The 13,792-nt window shown below is 43.1% G+C and overlaps 1 protein-coding gene across 2 annotated transcripts; it reads right to left on the reverse strand.

The window, feature by feature from the left end:
- Positions 1 to 699: 699 nt before the first annotated feature.
- Positions 700 to 13,260, reverse strand: CREG1 (cellular repressor of E1A stimulated genes 1). 2 transcript variants are annotated; one of them, XM_055403234.2, is made up of 4 exons: positions 12,872 to 13,260; positions 9,491 to 9,610; positions 5,266 to 5,450; positions 700 to 2,116 (listed from the first exon to the last, which is right to left on the reverse strand). In XM_055403234.2, the coding sequence occupies exons 1-4, from the start codon at positions 13,223 to 13,225 to the stop codon at positions 2,113 to 2,115; spliced, it is 663 nt and encodes a 220-aa protein (XP_055259209.2). In that variant the 5' UTR covers positions 13,226 to 13,260; the 3' UTR covers positions 700 to 2,112. The 2 variants fall into 2 exon arrangements, with proteins under 2 accessions (XP_055259209.2, XP_055259210.2); XM_055403235.2 differs by lacking the exon at positions 700 to 2,116 and having other exon boundaries at positions 5,262 to 5,450.
- Positions 13,261 to 13,792: the final 532 nt, after the last annotated feature.

A 13,792-nucleotide genomic window follows, 5' to 3' on the forward strand; every position in this document is an offset into this window, starting at 1 on the left:
CACATTCAATTAAAAAGGAAGCCACAGCACCTTCAGTGAAAAAGTGGCTGACTCTCCTCTGTGATAACTGGATCTTACTTGAATACAGGTATTTTTCAGTTCAGTTCAGTCGCTCAGTCGTGTCCGACTCTTTGCAACCCCATGAATCACAGCATGCCAGGCCTCCCTGTCCATCACCAACTCCTGGAGTTCACTCAAACTCATGTCCATCGAGTCGGTGATGCCATCCAGCCATCTCATTCTCTGTCGCCCCCGCCCCCAATCCCCCCCAGCATCAGGGTCTTTTCCAGTGAGTCAACCCTTCGCATGAGGTGGCCAGAGTATTGGCGCTTCGGCCTCAGCGTCAGCCCTTCCAATTTACATGGAACCAAATGGTGAAGAGAAAACTCACAGTAACTGAGCAGAGGGAGAAGCACAGATAGGCTCCCAGTTTAACTCTATCACAAGTTACCCTGGCTCCCGAGGCCCTGAGGGAAGGCCCTTGACAAAGGCTGCATTCTGGTAAACCTCCAAATTTTAACACACAACGAATCCTTTACCAAGAGGAAAGGGTCAAGTTATTCACTTTATGCTTTAAAGCAGCCAGAAGTTAATTTAACAACCTCTTAAAATAAAAACACAAAGGGATTTCAGCAGTGGACAATGAAAAAAAGTGCAATAAATATTACCGTCTCTGTGTAAGAAAATAAATACGACACATTTCATGAAAATAATGCTTTTTATTATTAATGCTTTGAGTAAGAAACTTATTCCACCAAGTTTAAGACACATCATTTTTCTTAAAGAGAAGCTGTTTGCTGGATTTCAGGTAAGTTCATTTTGTAGTTTCAAACTCATATTCAACTTCCTTTCTCTTAGCCATTTAAGGATTCAGTTGCTAGATTCCTGACACACTTTTTTATTTTTTTTATTGGAGGCTAGTTATTTTACAATATTATATTGGTTGGTTTTGCCATACATTGACATGAATCCGCCCTGGGCGTACATGAGTTCCCCCTCCTGAACCCCCTGACACACCTTTTATAAACAATCTCATAGAGTCTTCTAAAATCATGTCTATAGGTAATAAGAGCAAACAGTTTCTCCCCTTCTGAAGAAATGTGATTTTTAAACCGTGTTGTCCCCCCTCTGATGACCTGATTTAGGCAGTAACAGCATTAGAAGCCCCTTAGAGATTTGAAGAAGTTGAAAAAGGCTTAGGCCATTATTGAGAGAGTTGGAAGATGGATTTGGGCTCTGGTTGAACCTGGTCCATGTCCGGATTGACGTTAAGAAATGTTATAAAAGAACACCAGAAACAACTTACACATAAAATGTCCCCCTCTTTTTCTTTCATAATCCCCTTTTGGGACAAAAAAAGAATGTGTGCTTGTGTGTATGTATTTTGAGTGGAAGAAACTAATTACACAGTGTCCACTTAGCTGGGGAAATTGAATTCAGAAAATTTTATGAACTTCCTTCAAATGAAGGGAGTTTTATCATCCTTTGTTCTAGATATTTATCACTTTACTTGAAGAGTTTTTTTTTTTTTTAATGTTCTATATAAGAGATAGTTATGCTTTGTGTTGGATTAACCACACCCAGGACTGTCAAACATAAGTGGACCATGAGTGGGGTGCTCCACTTGTGTTTCATCATTGTTTGTTTGTCTTGGCAAGATTTATTCAGGTGCATTGTAATAGGAGCCCTTAATACAGACTCAGGCAGCAGCCATGGGGCAGTGACCCTCTCCCCAGCACAGTGGTTTTCAGGAATTAAGAACACATACTTGAGTACTTTCAAATGCCAATGGTCAATCTAAAACTGGTAACTGTTCCTCTTCAAGGAGCACTGTTGGCAAACTATCTGGAGTTAATGGAATAAAACGTTGATCATAAAGAAAGACATGTCTCTATGAAAATGGCTTCAAAATATGAAAATATATATATCCAACAATTTCATCTTCCAAGAAATCCAGTAATAATCCAACTCAATTCTGTAAGCAAGCAAGCAAAGAAAGAAAACTGGCTAATCTTCTGGCAAACTTTCCATAGAAAACCAATAAGTGCTTCAAATCTATGTGAAACTTCCTAAGAAATTTCACACATGAGGTTAAATTCGCCATATGCTGCTTCACCTAGAGAGGGGAAGAGAGAGGAAGAAAAATTATTTCATTAAACTGAGTCGACAAATCAGAAGTTAACTCATTCTTGGGAAGGGCGAGAAACACTTCTGATCTAAAAGTTTTAAGATGGCAAGTTAATTTTGGCCACTGAGTGTAGTAAAAAGACAAATGAGAACGGAAGGGGTCCCAAACAAAAGAGCAGCAGTCATCCAGCGCTCAGCCGGGGAGGTGACCTTGATCCATTTTCCCGTTGGAGCCCTGAGCACGGCGATCAGGAAATCCATCTCCAGGTAAGGGAGAGCAGGCAAGTTTGCAATCCATTGACCTCTCATTACCTCCATCTTTCCCCAGAGGCCTGCTACTCAGAATTAACAGTTCAGTTCAGTCGCTCAGTCGTGTCCGACTCTCCGCGACCCCATGAATCACAGCACGCCAGGCCTCCCTGTCCGTCACCACCTCCCGGAGTTCACTCAGACTCATGTCCATTGAGTCGGTGATGCCATCCAGCCATCTCATTCTCTGTCGTCCCCTTCTCCTCCCACCCCCAATCCTTCCCAGCATCAGAGTCTTTTCCAGTGAGTCGATTCGTCGCATGAGGTGGCCAAAGTATTGGAGTTTCAGCCAGTGAGAGGAGGCAATTGCTGATACTTATGAGAACTGCTTACCCAAGCACATCGACAAATACTTCTGGTAAACATTACCACCCTCCATTCAACATGAGTCTATCATGACAAGGACTATTGTACACTCTCCTGGGCTATTAAACGGTCCTGATGGCAAACCTGGTGGGTGGAATGGTGGGGGACCCACTCCTGGACTCTGAAATGGGTAGGAGTCAGAAGCACCTGTTCCAGAAGGTCACATTCAAGCCACTGCCCATTCCTAGGATTCTCGCATCCTGTCTCAGGAGGGGTCACACCCTGGGCTAGTCTTGAGCCCTCCTCTCACAAGGACAAGAAAAAATGCTTCCTCTTATCTCCAAGCTGCAGAAAAGGCCCACTCATCTAATAAAGTAGAAACCTCAAATTTATCTTTTTCATTGACTTATTCAATGTGAAGACTTATGGGTTTTCTTTTTCAGTTTTACTTTGTTATTAAAGCAAACATTGCCCTCAGGCATGTAATTTAGACAAAGATAACTGTACTTCAGAGACTGTTATGTCCTGTAAAAATAAACTTTAACCTTGAAGAGTAGGCCTGTCATCTTACTGACCATCCTCCTTGATAATTTGTTGCCCACCCATAATGTTAGAATTGCTACCTCTGTCTTCCTTCCTGAAAAGATGGCTTTTCAGGTCCAGAACACAATCACTGGCCTGGACCTCTTCTCCTACAGGCACAACAGCAGAATAAATGCCATGACTGTTTGATTCTTTTTTGTTGTTGTTAGATTCTTTATTCAAACAACAGTCAAGAATCTTTGTCTCAAAGGATCGGCCTGACAAGTAGCCAGTATTTATTAAACACCTACTCTGTGCCACTCACTCTCCTAGGTTCAGTTTGGAATGAAAAACCAAAACTAAAACCTGAGTTTTGCTGTGAAGAGATTTACAGTCATGATGGAAAGGCAATGGTTCACCAACAGAACTGTTATACAATATAATAAGACAGAATAAATGAAAGCTGAGAATTTAAGCCCAAACCTGAGCTGCAAGCTACAAAGTCTAGTTTAGCATGGACACTCTCATCTCCACAAATAGCAGTGAGTCTGTCACAAGCAGAAAGTGTTTAAATTACACTGGAATTGGAGCCTGGCCAGCTGCCAGTGATGTGACCAGGGGGGCAGCAAAACCTCCTGGTTAGAAGCAAGGTGAACGTTCTGGAGCTAGAATGCTGGGCTTTGAATCCCAGCACTGCTGCTTCCTAAAACTTTAAGCAAGTTTCTGACTTTTCTGTGCATCAGCTCTCCATCAGAAAAAAACAAAGAAAAAAAGACTACCTAACTCATAGGACTGCGGTGAGAGTTCAGTGAGTTCAGACATGGGAAGCCGCCAGTCAGCACCAGCCCACAGTGCCCAACAGACGCTCCTGCTACTGCGGTCATTGCTGCTGTTACTGTCATCACCACCCGCGAGGTCTTGAGGCTGCCAGATGGGCCACGCGACCCATGTCGCCCGGGAGAAGTACCAGTCCCTATATTCCCTCATTTGAACCCTAACCTAATTTCAAAAAATCTGATCACACCCTTCTTTCCTGTCCCTTTCACATCTTCAGGTTATGCTCTTCTCTTTCATTCTCTCCGATTGCTCCTTCCCTCCAGGTGTCCATTTCCTGGCGGATATACCGCACACTCCCACAGGCACGGCAGGACCAGGGCCTGAGGACCTGGGTCACACGCTCAGACTGCATGTGAATCCTTCACGTTGGGTAAAGTACCCGGGTCTCATTCTCACCAGACAATGCCATCATGGGTCATAACGAGGCTCCACAAGCACAGACCTAAGCCAGCGTCCTGGGAATTCACTGGCAGCCCAGTGGTTAGGACTCAGCTCTTTCTCTGTTGTGGCCCAGGTTCAAACCCTGATCAGGGAACTAAGATACTGCAACCCATGGGGCGCAGGCAGAAAAAAAAGTATAGTCTCCACCTGATGTCCTAGTTTGTAGATAGAGTTCACGGTATCTGTGATGGGGAAAAACTGGGATGGAAAGAGGTTTTCATTTTCATTAAGCTCTAACTGAAATGTATTGTTCTCTTTAATGATGAATGTAGGCAATAAACTAAGTGGTGACAGTGTATCTGTGATGGCCACTGACAGAAATATAGAAATTATAGATACTTTCATATCACGACACTGTTGTTGCCGATGTCTTAAAATATTCAGTTCTCACTACTCTGAAAATACAGAAAGGTTATGGACTCTCTACTGGAACTATTTAATGTATTCATTAAAAAGCCAACATATTTTTATATATCCCATATTTTATATACCCCACATTTTATAAAATATTTTTATAAATGTATTTCCATATAGTTGGTTTCTTTTGTAATCTTATATACTTTATGTATTAAAAATATTATTCCTAGGGGAGTCGTAGGCCTCACCAGCTTACCAAAATGATCCATGGTACAGGAAATGGTTAAGACCCCTTTGCTTTAGAAGACTGAGGACCACTGATATGGGCTGCAACATTAGAAAGATGGAAGGTGTGTAAATACTTACTGAAATGTGGCGTTATAATATTCTGCAGGTGTTACTATTTTTGGTCCACCAAAGTAGTCCACAACCCAGATGTTGGTTATATTCAACTTAGCGAAGAACCAATTATGGCTGGATGGCCAGGTTTTCATCTCAGGGTGTCGAATGAACAATGAATTCTTTGCAACGTCCATTTCTGTTTCACTCACCTAAAAGACATGTATAAAATAAACCTACTCATAGCAATGACATTTTGCTTTCTTGGCTGTTAAGAATGTGTGATTCTAGCATTCCACAAACCCTAAAGAGTTTATTTAGTTATAAATCCTGACTTTTAAAATTTTTATTTCTAAAATTAATTATTGATCAATAATTGACATATAACTCTGTATTAGTTTTAGGTGTATAAAGATTTGATATATGCATACCCTGCAAAATAATCACAAGTTTAGTTAACGTTCATCACTACACAGAGTAGTAATTTTTTCTCACCTTTTTTTCCCTTTGTGCTGAGCGCTTCTAACATCTACTACAAAGTTTGATCTTAAGCAATCAAGAGGCAGTAAAAGAAGCTTGAAGAAATGCAGAGAACACTGGAGATTTCAAATGTTGGTGATAACATATGCTATAATGAAGTGGGAAACCATTATGAGTACCAGTTTTCACTGTGAAATAGCAATTTTGAGCTAGGAGAGTAATCGGCACAAAGGACTGTAACAGAATATTGCTGGTGGCTATGCTGTGTAACAGGAGCACTTTGACCCCACAGCCTGCATATGTTAAACACACCGATGAGCGCACAGAAAGGCTGTAAGGCTTTAGGAGAAGCACGATGGAACTCAAGTGCGTCTGCTGCCCGCCCCTTTCTCTGACCACTGAGGAACGCTCAGCTCCAGAAATGCAGCCACACAGAAGTTTGAGACCATGATTGAAACCCATCTGAGGTATTCATGATTGACAAGGTCAAGAAGCCTGCCTACTGGCTTAGCAATCACATCAGTCCTCATGACACCTTGCCCTTTGCCCTTCCCACTGTTTTATTTAACCTCTTCTCTCTAGCACTCACCCCCCAACTATCTAAATTCACTTCTAGTATTTAATCTACTCTCTCTTGTCTTCAATTTTTAAAGCTTATTTTTAATTAGCGGATTAGTTGCTTTACAATGTTGTGCTGTTCTCTGCCATACATGAACATGAATCCCTCATGAACCTCCATCCCACCCCTCCAAGGTGTCAGAGCATCAGGCTGAGCTCCCTGTGCTGTATAGCAGCTTCCTATTGGCTCTCCGTTTTATACATGGTAATGTATATATTTCACCGCTACTCTCTCAATGCATCCCACCCTCTACTTCCCCCCTCCACGTCCACATGCCTGTTTTCTATGTCTGAGTCTCTATTCCTACCCAGGAAATAGGCTCACCAGTACCATTTTTCTAGCTTCCATATATATGCATTAATATACATTTTTCTCTGACTTACTTCACTCTGTGTAACAGGCTCTAGGTTCATCCACCTCACTAGAACCGACTCAAACACATTCCTGTTAATGACCTAGTAATACTCCACTGTGTATACGTGCACAGCTTCTTTATCCTTTCATATGTCAGTGGACATCTAGGGTGCTTCCACGTCCTGGCTATTGCAAATAGTGCTGCAGTGAACACTGGGGTACATGTGTCTTTTCCAATTACGGTTTTCTTAGGGTGTATGCCCTGCTTATTTAACTTATATGCAGAGTACATCATGAGGAACGCTGGGCTGGAAGAAGCACAAGCTGGAATCAAGATTGCTGGGAGAAATATCAATAACCTCAGATATGCAGATGACACCACCCATATGGCAGAAAGTGAAGAAGAACTAAAAAGCCTCTTGATGAAAGTGAAAGAGGAGAGTGAAAAGTTTGGCTTGAAGCTCAACATTCAGAAAACGAAGATCATGGCATCTGGTCCCATCACTTCATGGGAAATAGATGGGGAAACAGTGTAATCAGTGTCAGACTTTGTTTTTTTTGGGCTCCAAAATCACTGCAGATGCTGATTGCAGCCAGGAAATTAAAAGACGCTTACTCCTTGGAAGGAAAGTTATGACCAACCTAGACAGCATATTAAAAAGCAGAGACATTACTTTGCCAACCAAGGTCCGCCTAGTCAAGGCTATGGTTTTTCCCGTGGTCATGTATGGATGTGAGAGTTGGACTGTGAAGAAAGCTGATCGCCAAAGAATTGATGCCTTTGAACTGTGGTGCTGGAGAAGACTCTTGAGAGTCCCTTGGACTGCAAGGAGATCCAACCAGTCCATTCTAAAGGAGATCAATCCTGGGTGTTCACTGGAAGGACTGATGCTAAAGCTGAAACTGCAATACTTTGGCCACTCATGTGATGAGTTGACTCACTGGAAAAAGACTCTGATGCTGGGAGGGATTGGGGGCAGGAGGAGAAGGGGACGACAGAGAATGAGATGGCTGGATGGCATCACCAACTCGATGGACATGAGTTTGAGTGAACTCCGGGAGTTGGTGATGGACAGGGAGGCCTGGCGTGCTGTGATTCATGGGGTCGCAAAGAGTCGGACACGACTGAGTGACTGAACTGAACTGAACTGATGCCCAGCAGTGGGATTGTTGGGTCATATGGTAGTTTTATTCCTAGTGTTTAAAGAAGTCTCCATGCCATTCTCCACAGTGGCTGTTGTCAATCTACATTCCCGCCAACAATGCAAGAGGGTTCCCTTTTTTCCACATCCTCTCTAGCATTTATTGTTTGTAGATTTTTTGATGATGGTCATTCTGATTGGTGTGAGGTCATACCTCATTGCAGGTTTGATTTGCATTTCTCTAATAATAAGCAATGCTGAGCATTTTTTCATGTGTTTATTAGTCATCTGGATGTCTTCTTTGGAGAAATGTCTGTTTAGGTCTTCTGCCCATTTTTTGATTGGGTTTTTTTTTTTTTTCTGCTGTTGAACTGCATGAACTGCTTATGTATTCTGGAGAGTAATCCTTTGTCAATTGCTTCATTTGCAATGTTTTTTTCTCATTCTGATGGTTGTCTTTTCATCTTGTTTATGGTTTCTTTTGCTGTGCAAAAGCTTTTAAGTTTAATTAGATTCCATTTGTCCATTTTTGTTTTTATTTCCATTACTCTAGGAGACGGTCATAGAGGATCTTGCTGTGATTTATATCAAAGAGTGTTCTGCCTATGTCTTCCTCTAACAGTTTTGTAGCTTCTGGTCATCTTTAATCCATTTTGAGTTTATCTTTGAGTATGGTGTTAGGAAGTGTTCTAATTTCATTCTTTCTCATGTAGCTGTCCAGTTTTTCCAGCACCACTTCTTGAAGAGACTTTTTTCCACTGTATAATTCTGCCTCCTTTGTCAAAGATAAGGTGCCCATAGACGTGTAGGCTTATCTCTGGGCTACCTTGTTCCATTGGCCTATATTTCTGTTTTTGTGGCAGTACCATACAGTCTTGATGACTGTAGCTTTGTAGTATAGTCTGAAATCAGGAAAATTTCTGTGAAAAATGCCACTGGTAATTTGATTGGGATTGCATTGAATCTATAGATTGCTTAGTCATTTTCACAATACTGATTCTTTTGATCCAAGAACTTGACATATCTCTCCATCTGTTTATGTCATCTTTTACTTCTTTCATCAGTGTCTTACAGTTTTCTGTATATGACTCTTTTCTTTCCTTAAGTAGGTTTATTCCTAGGTATTTTATTCTTTTTTTGTTGGAATGGTGAATGGGATTGATTCCTTAATTTCTCTTTCTAATTTTTCATTTTTAGTGTATAGGAATGAAAGGGATTTGTGTGTATTGATTTTGTGCATACTCCCCTTTTAATATACTTAATCTGCTTTCTGCTCTAAGCCACTGTTAAATATGGACACAAGAAATCCAAACATGGGAAATATTGTACAGTGTACAACATGGTCAGGAGTATTAACTTTGAGCAGATGTTCCTTATATAGGAGCTTAATAGCTGCTACATCTGTTCAGCTTCAAAAAATAGTTCCTTTTTCTTATTGAACATCTACCTGCTCAATTGAATAGTTTAATATCTTATTGAACACCTACATGAAAGTAACCAATTAAAACCTTTAGTATTTATGAAATTACATATTAAATTATATTATAATTCTGCACCTCAATCACAAATTTTATTTTATTCTCAAAATATGTCTTCCTTCACTGTTAATAACATGATGATCTTCTAAAACCAGTATCTGTTCTTACATGATATTTACCTTGATAACAGTTCCTGATAGTATTGTGTGAGCACAGAGGGGACTCTGGGGATCAAATCCATATTTCCTGCAGAAACTAGTCTCTGCCAAAGACATGGTCAATGTAGCATATGGATTCTCCTGTAGAGAGAAAATGAAGAACTCTGATGTGAAATATTGTCTCTGAGAGGTAATAAATTTCACAAGTTGCATACACATTGTCCCCAGAACTTGACCTTTCTTTCATGAAACAATGAATTGGAAAATACCACCTTACTTGGATAGAGACTGATCTTTATTCTCTCTCCAAAAAAAGTGTGTTGGAGGTTGTTTCAAATTTTAAGTAACTAACTCGGTAAGAATTATGTTAAACCAGAGGAATTATAACTACATTACCACCCAAATACAAGGCTGATCTCCAACCTTCGAAGAAAGAGCTAAAGGATTAGACTAATGTGAAACTAACACATAAAAATACCACAGTGGTTCAACTAGCTAATTGTACAATTTAAGCAAGAAAGTAGCTGAATCATGCTTCTTAGTTATCTTATGCTGGCAGAAACTGTCATGTGATTTCAAAACTAGAGAAGTTGCTCATTCCTGTTCTAGCAGTAAGAGAATTCTTAAATTAAAAATGTGATGTAAGCAAAATTCCTAATTCTTTCTTATTCAGAAATCAGCTTCATAAAAGGCACTGTCAACAGATTACAGCAAAATTCACATGCTATATTTAGTGTTTTAAACCTCAAATGTCTTGTGTGTGGGATTTTGCCATCTCACAGTGACCCATCAAAACAGTGAGTCATAAAGAGATCTCTTCGGAATTATTAGGCCAAAAATTGCTGTCAACAAAACCTACTAGCAAGGCACTAGGGAGACCAAAAATAGGGGACAGGGAGACTCAGACAAGGTCTTTCCCTTCTCTGTGAGTTTATAATCTGGTTGAAAAGCCAAACATAAACAAAGTTTAAAAATGCAAAACTAAGACACAGAGGAGGTCAAAAGGCAGCACATAACTAACCGCCGAGTGAATGATACAGTTAAGCTTACTTGAAGTTCAGTGTAAGGAGACATCAGCAACCTGGAGTGATATGGAAACTCCAGGGAGCTTGTAAGATAATCAAAATCAGCACAAAAGTGAAAAGATGTATCAAAGGTAAAGGGCAAAAACACAGAATGGGGAAAGTATACAACAAGACTGTGAGTAGTGAAAACCCAGTTTTCATGAAAGAAAGCTTTCTGAGGGGAAGGGGATAGGGACACAGCAGTGAGAGGTAGAGGGCTGTGGGTGGTGAGGGTGCCTCAATTCCAAGCTAAGGAGTCAAAACTGTATTTTATAGGCTGGCATCTGTCAGAGCTTTCCAAGAACCACCTGTCTGGAGAGCGTGTTAAAATGCAGATTTCTTTGTTCCATTTCCAGCCCAGGTATTTGCATTTTTAACAAACACCCAGGTGAATCTTACGCAGTTCTAAGTTGCCAGATGTTGTTAAAGGTTTCTGGGCAGAGGGCAATGCTGAGTGGTATTTTGTTCATGTTATTCGGGTAGATAGGGTGGATAGAAATAGTCAGAAAGAAGATGGGTTAGAAGGAGGAGAAAAAATGGAAAGCAGAAACCAACTTTGACTGGTTAATTGACAGAATCAGAATCAGAATGATGCTGATGTGGCCGTGCCTTTTCACTGCCACCACAGATCTGAAATCCTGGGTAAGTGCCTCATCACTGTCATTTTCTAGAGATGTCAAAGACCTGGGCTTGAGTTCTACCTGACAGCCATTAGCTGACTAGTTACAACTGAGTCTCTGCACCTCTGAGTGTGAGTTTACTTATTTCCTAAAATAAGGAAGATAATATCAGCAAAAGTTTAAATATAATAGTGTATAGCAGTGGTTCTCACCCCCTCCCAACATTAGAAGCATCAGGAGGGATTTGGGGGGTTGTTTTACAATAAAATGTTTTTAGTAAAATGCTTCGGAGAAGGCAATGGCAAGCCACTCCAGTACTCTTGCCTAGAAAATCCCATGGATGGAGGAGCCTGGTAGGCTGCAGTCCGTGGGGTCGCTAAGGGTCGGACACAACTGAGCAACTTCACTTTCACTTTTCACTTTCACACATTGGAGAAGGAAATGGCAACCCACTCCAGTGTTCTTGCCTGGAGAATCCCAGGGACGGGGGAGCCTGGTGGGCTTCCGTCTATGGGGTCACACAGAGTCGGACACGACTGAAGTGACTTAGCAGCAGCAGCAGCAGTAAAATGCTTTGGAATTGCACTTTTAAAGTCTTCCCTGGTGACTGTATTTGAAGCCAAGATGGACCATCACTGATGAAACTGAAATGAACTTGCTCTGAGTAAATGTCTAAGGGAGTGGAGTGGGTGACTGGGAATAAGAAAATGGGGGAACAGGGATGTATATACCTTAACTAAAGGAGGGTTAGCTCAGAGTATGCAGGTTCCCAGTGTCATAGATCTTCCCATTTTTCAACAAGATAGAAATTTAGGCTTCTAATTGCAAACTCCATTTTTGAATGTTGGTAACTAATTCAAATTTACTAAAACAAAACAGAACTCTGCATAAACCAAAGAAAACCCATCTGTGGGACATACTCAGCTCATGGACCACCAGTTCTTGACCTGTGTTTTCAAGGCAACAGATCTGGCATGAAATTCCAGTGTGGCCACTGGGCTTAAGGCAGGTTCTTTATCTGCAGAACCAGGGTGGTAACAGCCACCTCAAAGAGTGTTTAAAAGACAGGATGAGTGGAAGATGAAGGGAAAGGTCATCCTGGCACACAGCAAGTGCCTCATCAAATACAGGTTTCTTTCAATATAATCCATAAACAATGTTAACCTAACCTCAAATCTAGGGATATTTTGTCAAAAGGAACCTTCCCCAAATCTTGCTCCACCCCTGGATTCAGCATAGCTCTAGTCTTCCAGGTTGTGATACCACTCGAAGCATCAGAAATCCACCAGAGAGGTGTTAACTTGGCTCTGCCCCGAAAGGGGGACAAAGGGTGAGGACCTAGCTCTCCAGTCCAGTGCTCCCTACGTGGGATGCTGATATGCAGCTGAGGCCTAGAACTTTCCATAATAAGAGCCCAGTTAATGAGACACCGTGCCCCAAGGTGACTCAGGTGGGCAGTCTTCCAGGTGCTCGTAAAGAATGCATCCCAAGTGCGTGGCACGGTGGCAAGGACGTGTGGGCAATTCTTGGTATTTAGTTGGCCAGCAATTGGAAAGCTGCAATGCACGCCTAGCCAGGGCAGGAGAGAAGATCCGGAGGTTTGGGCTGGGTTCAAACTCATCTCTATGAGGCCGGCTCTCCTTTCCAGTCAGAATTTAAGCGGCAGTCGAAAGGCTCGCGCTCCAGCCCCGCGGAGCCACACTGCCCCTCCCGCTCACCTGCAGGTTGCCCACCGACTGCTGCAGCGGGCTGAGGTAGAAGTAGGGCACGCCGCTGCCCTTGCCCGGGGGCCCATCGCTGAGCGACAAGACGTCGGCAAAGGGCCGGCCGCGCACCCCCTCCTGCGTTGAGATGGTGGCCAGTGCGCCCCAGCCACAGACGTTTGTCACGAAGCGGGCCACGAGCGCCGCATTCTCCCGCGGCGGCAGCGGCGGCAGCAGCTCGGCGGCGCCCCAGTCCCCGTGGCCCCGGCCGCCCCGGCCCCGCGCCGGTGCCACCAGCAGAGTCACCAGCGCGGGCGCCAGCAGGAAGGCGAGCACGGCGCGCACGAACCCGCAGGCACAAGCGGCCATGACGGCGACCCCAGCGCGAGTCCGGAGCGCGGCGGCCTACCCCGCCCACGCCAGCCAGAGTCGGCCCCGCCCCTCCGAAGGGGGCCAATCGGAGGCGCGGGTGGGGCGGAGGGGGCGTGTCCCTCGGCCGCTCCCCGACCGGCGGGGACCGACGGGTCATCCAGCGCCCTGTCGTTCCGCCCCGCAGCCGCCAGGACTGGGAAATGCTCCTGAACGGGGTGTTTGTGTTTTTGATACCTGATGAAACGGAGGCCGAGAGAAATTAGGCAGCCTGCCTAAGTCACACTACTAGGAAACGACCAACTTTTTCACATGTACGCCTTCCTTTAATACCGTTGGTTATGACTGCCTGCTACCTGAGAGGAATTGCGGCGCTTCCTACTTATGCTCCTCCTTTCCGTTTACTTCACTGTAGGCTCTGAAGAGCAGCAGAAGGTCCCAGAGAGAAGGACAGAAGCCCCCAATTTAGACTGTTTTTGTAAACTACTCCTGGCGTTGGAGACTCTCAGACAGAGACGCTTTGGTATTGTCAGGGTTCCGTGCACGAATTTGAATTCATCGAAGTCA

Source organism: Moschus berezovskii, chromosome 4 (genome assembly GCF_049115385.1).
Source record: "Moschus berezovskii isolate FMDL1 chromosome 4, NW_MosBer_1.0, whole genome shotgun sequence".
NCBI lineage: Eukaryota > Metazoa > Chordata > Mammalia > Artiodactyla > Moschidae > Moschus > Moschus berezovskii.

Bases quoted from the DNA above. Each gene is read 5' to 3' on its own strand.
- CREG1 (XM_055403234.2), bottom strand. From the start codon at position 13,225: ATGGCCGCTTGTGCCTGCGGGTTCGTGCGCGCCGTGCTCGCCTTCCTG. The intron at 9,611-12,871 runs GTGAGCGGGAGG...TTCTCTCTACAG, and splicing joins AGTCGGTGGGCAACCTGCAG to GAGAATCCATATGCTACATT. The intron at 5,451-9,490 runs GTAAATATCATG...CATGTCTTTTAG, and splicing joins TATCAGGAACTGTTATCAAG to GTGAGTGAAACAGAAATGGA.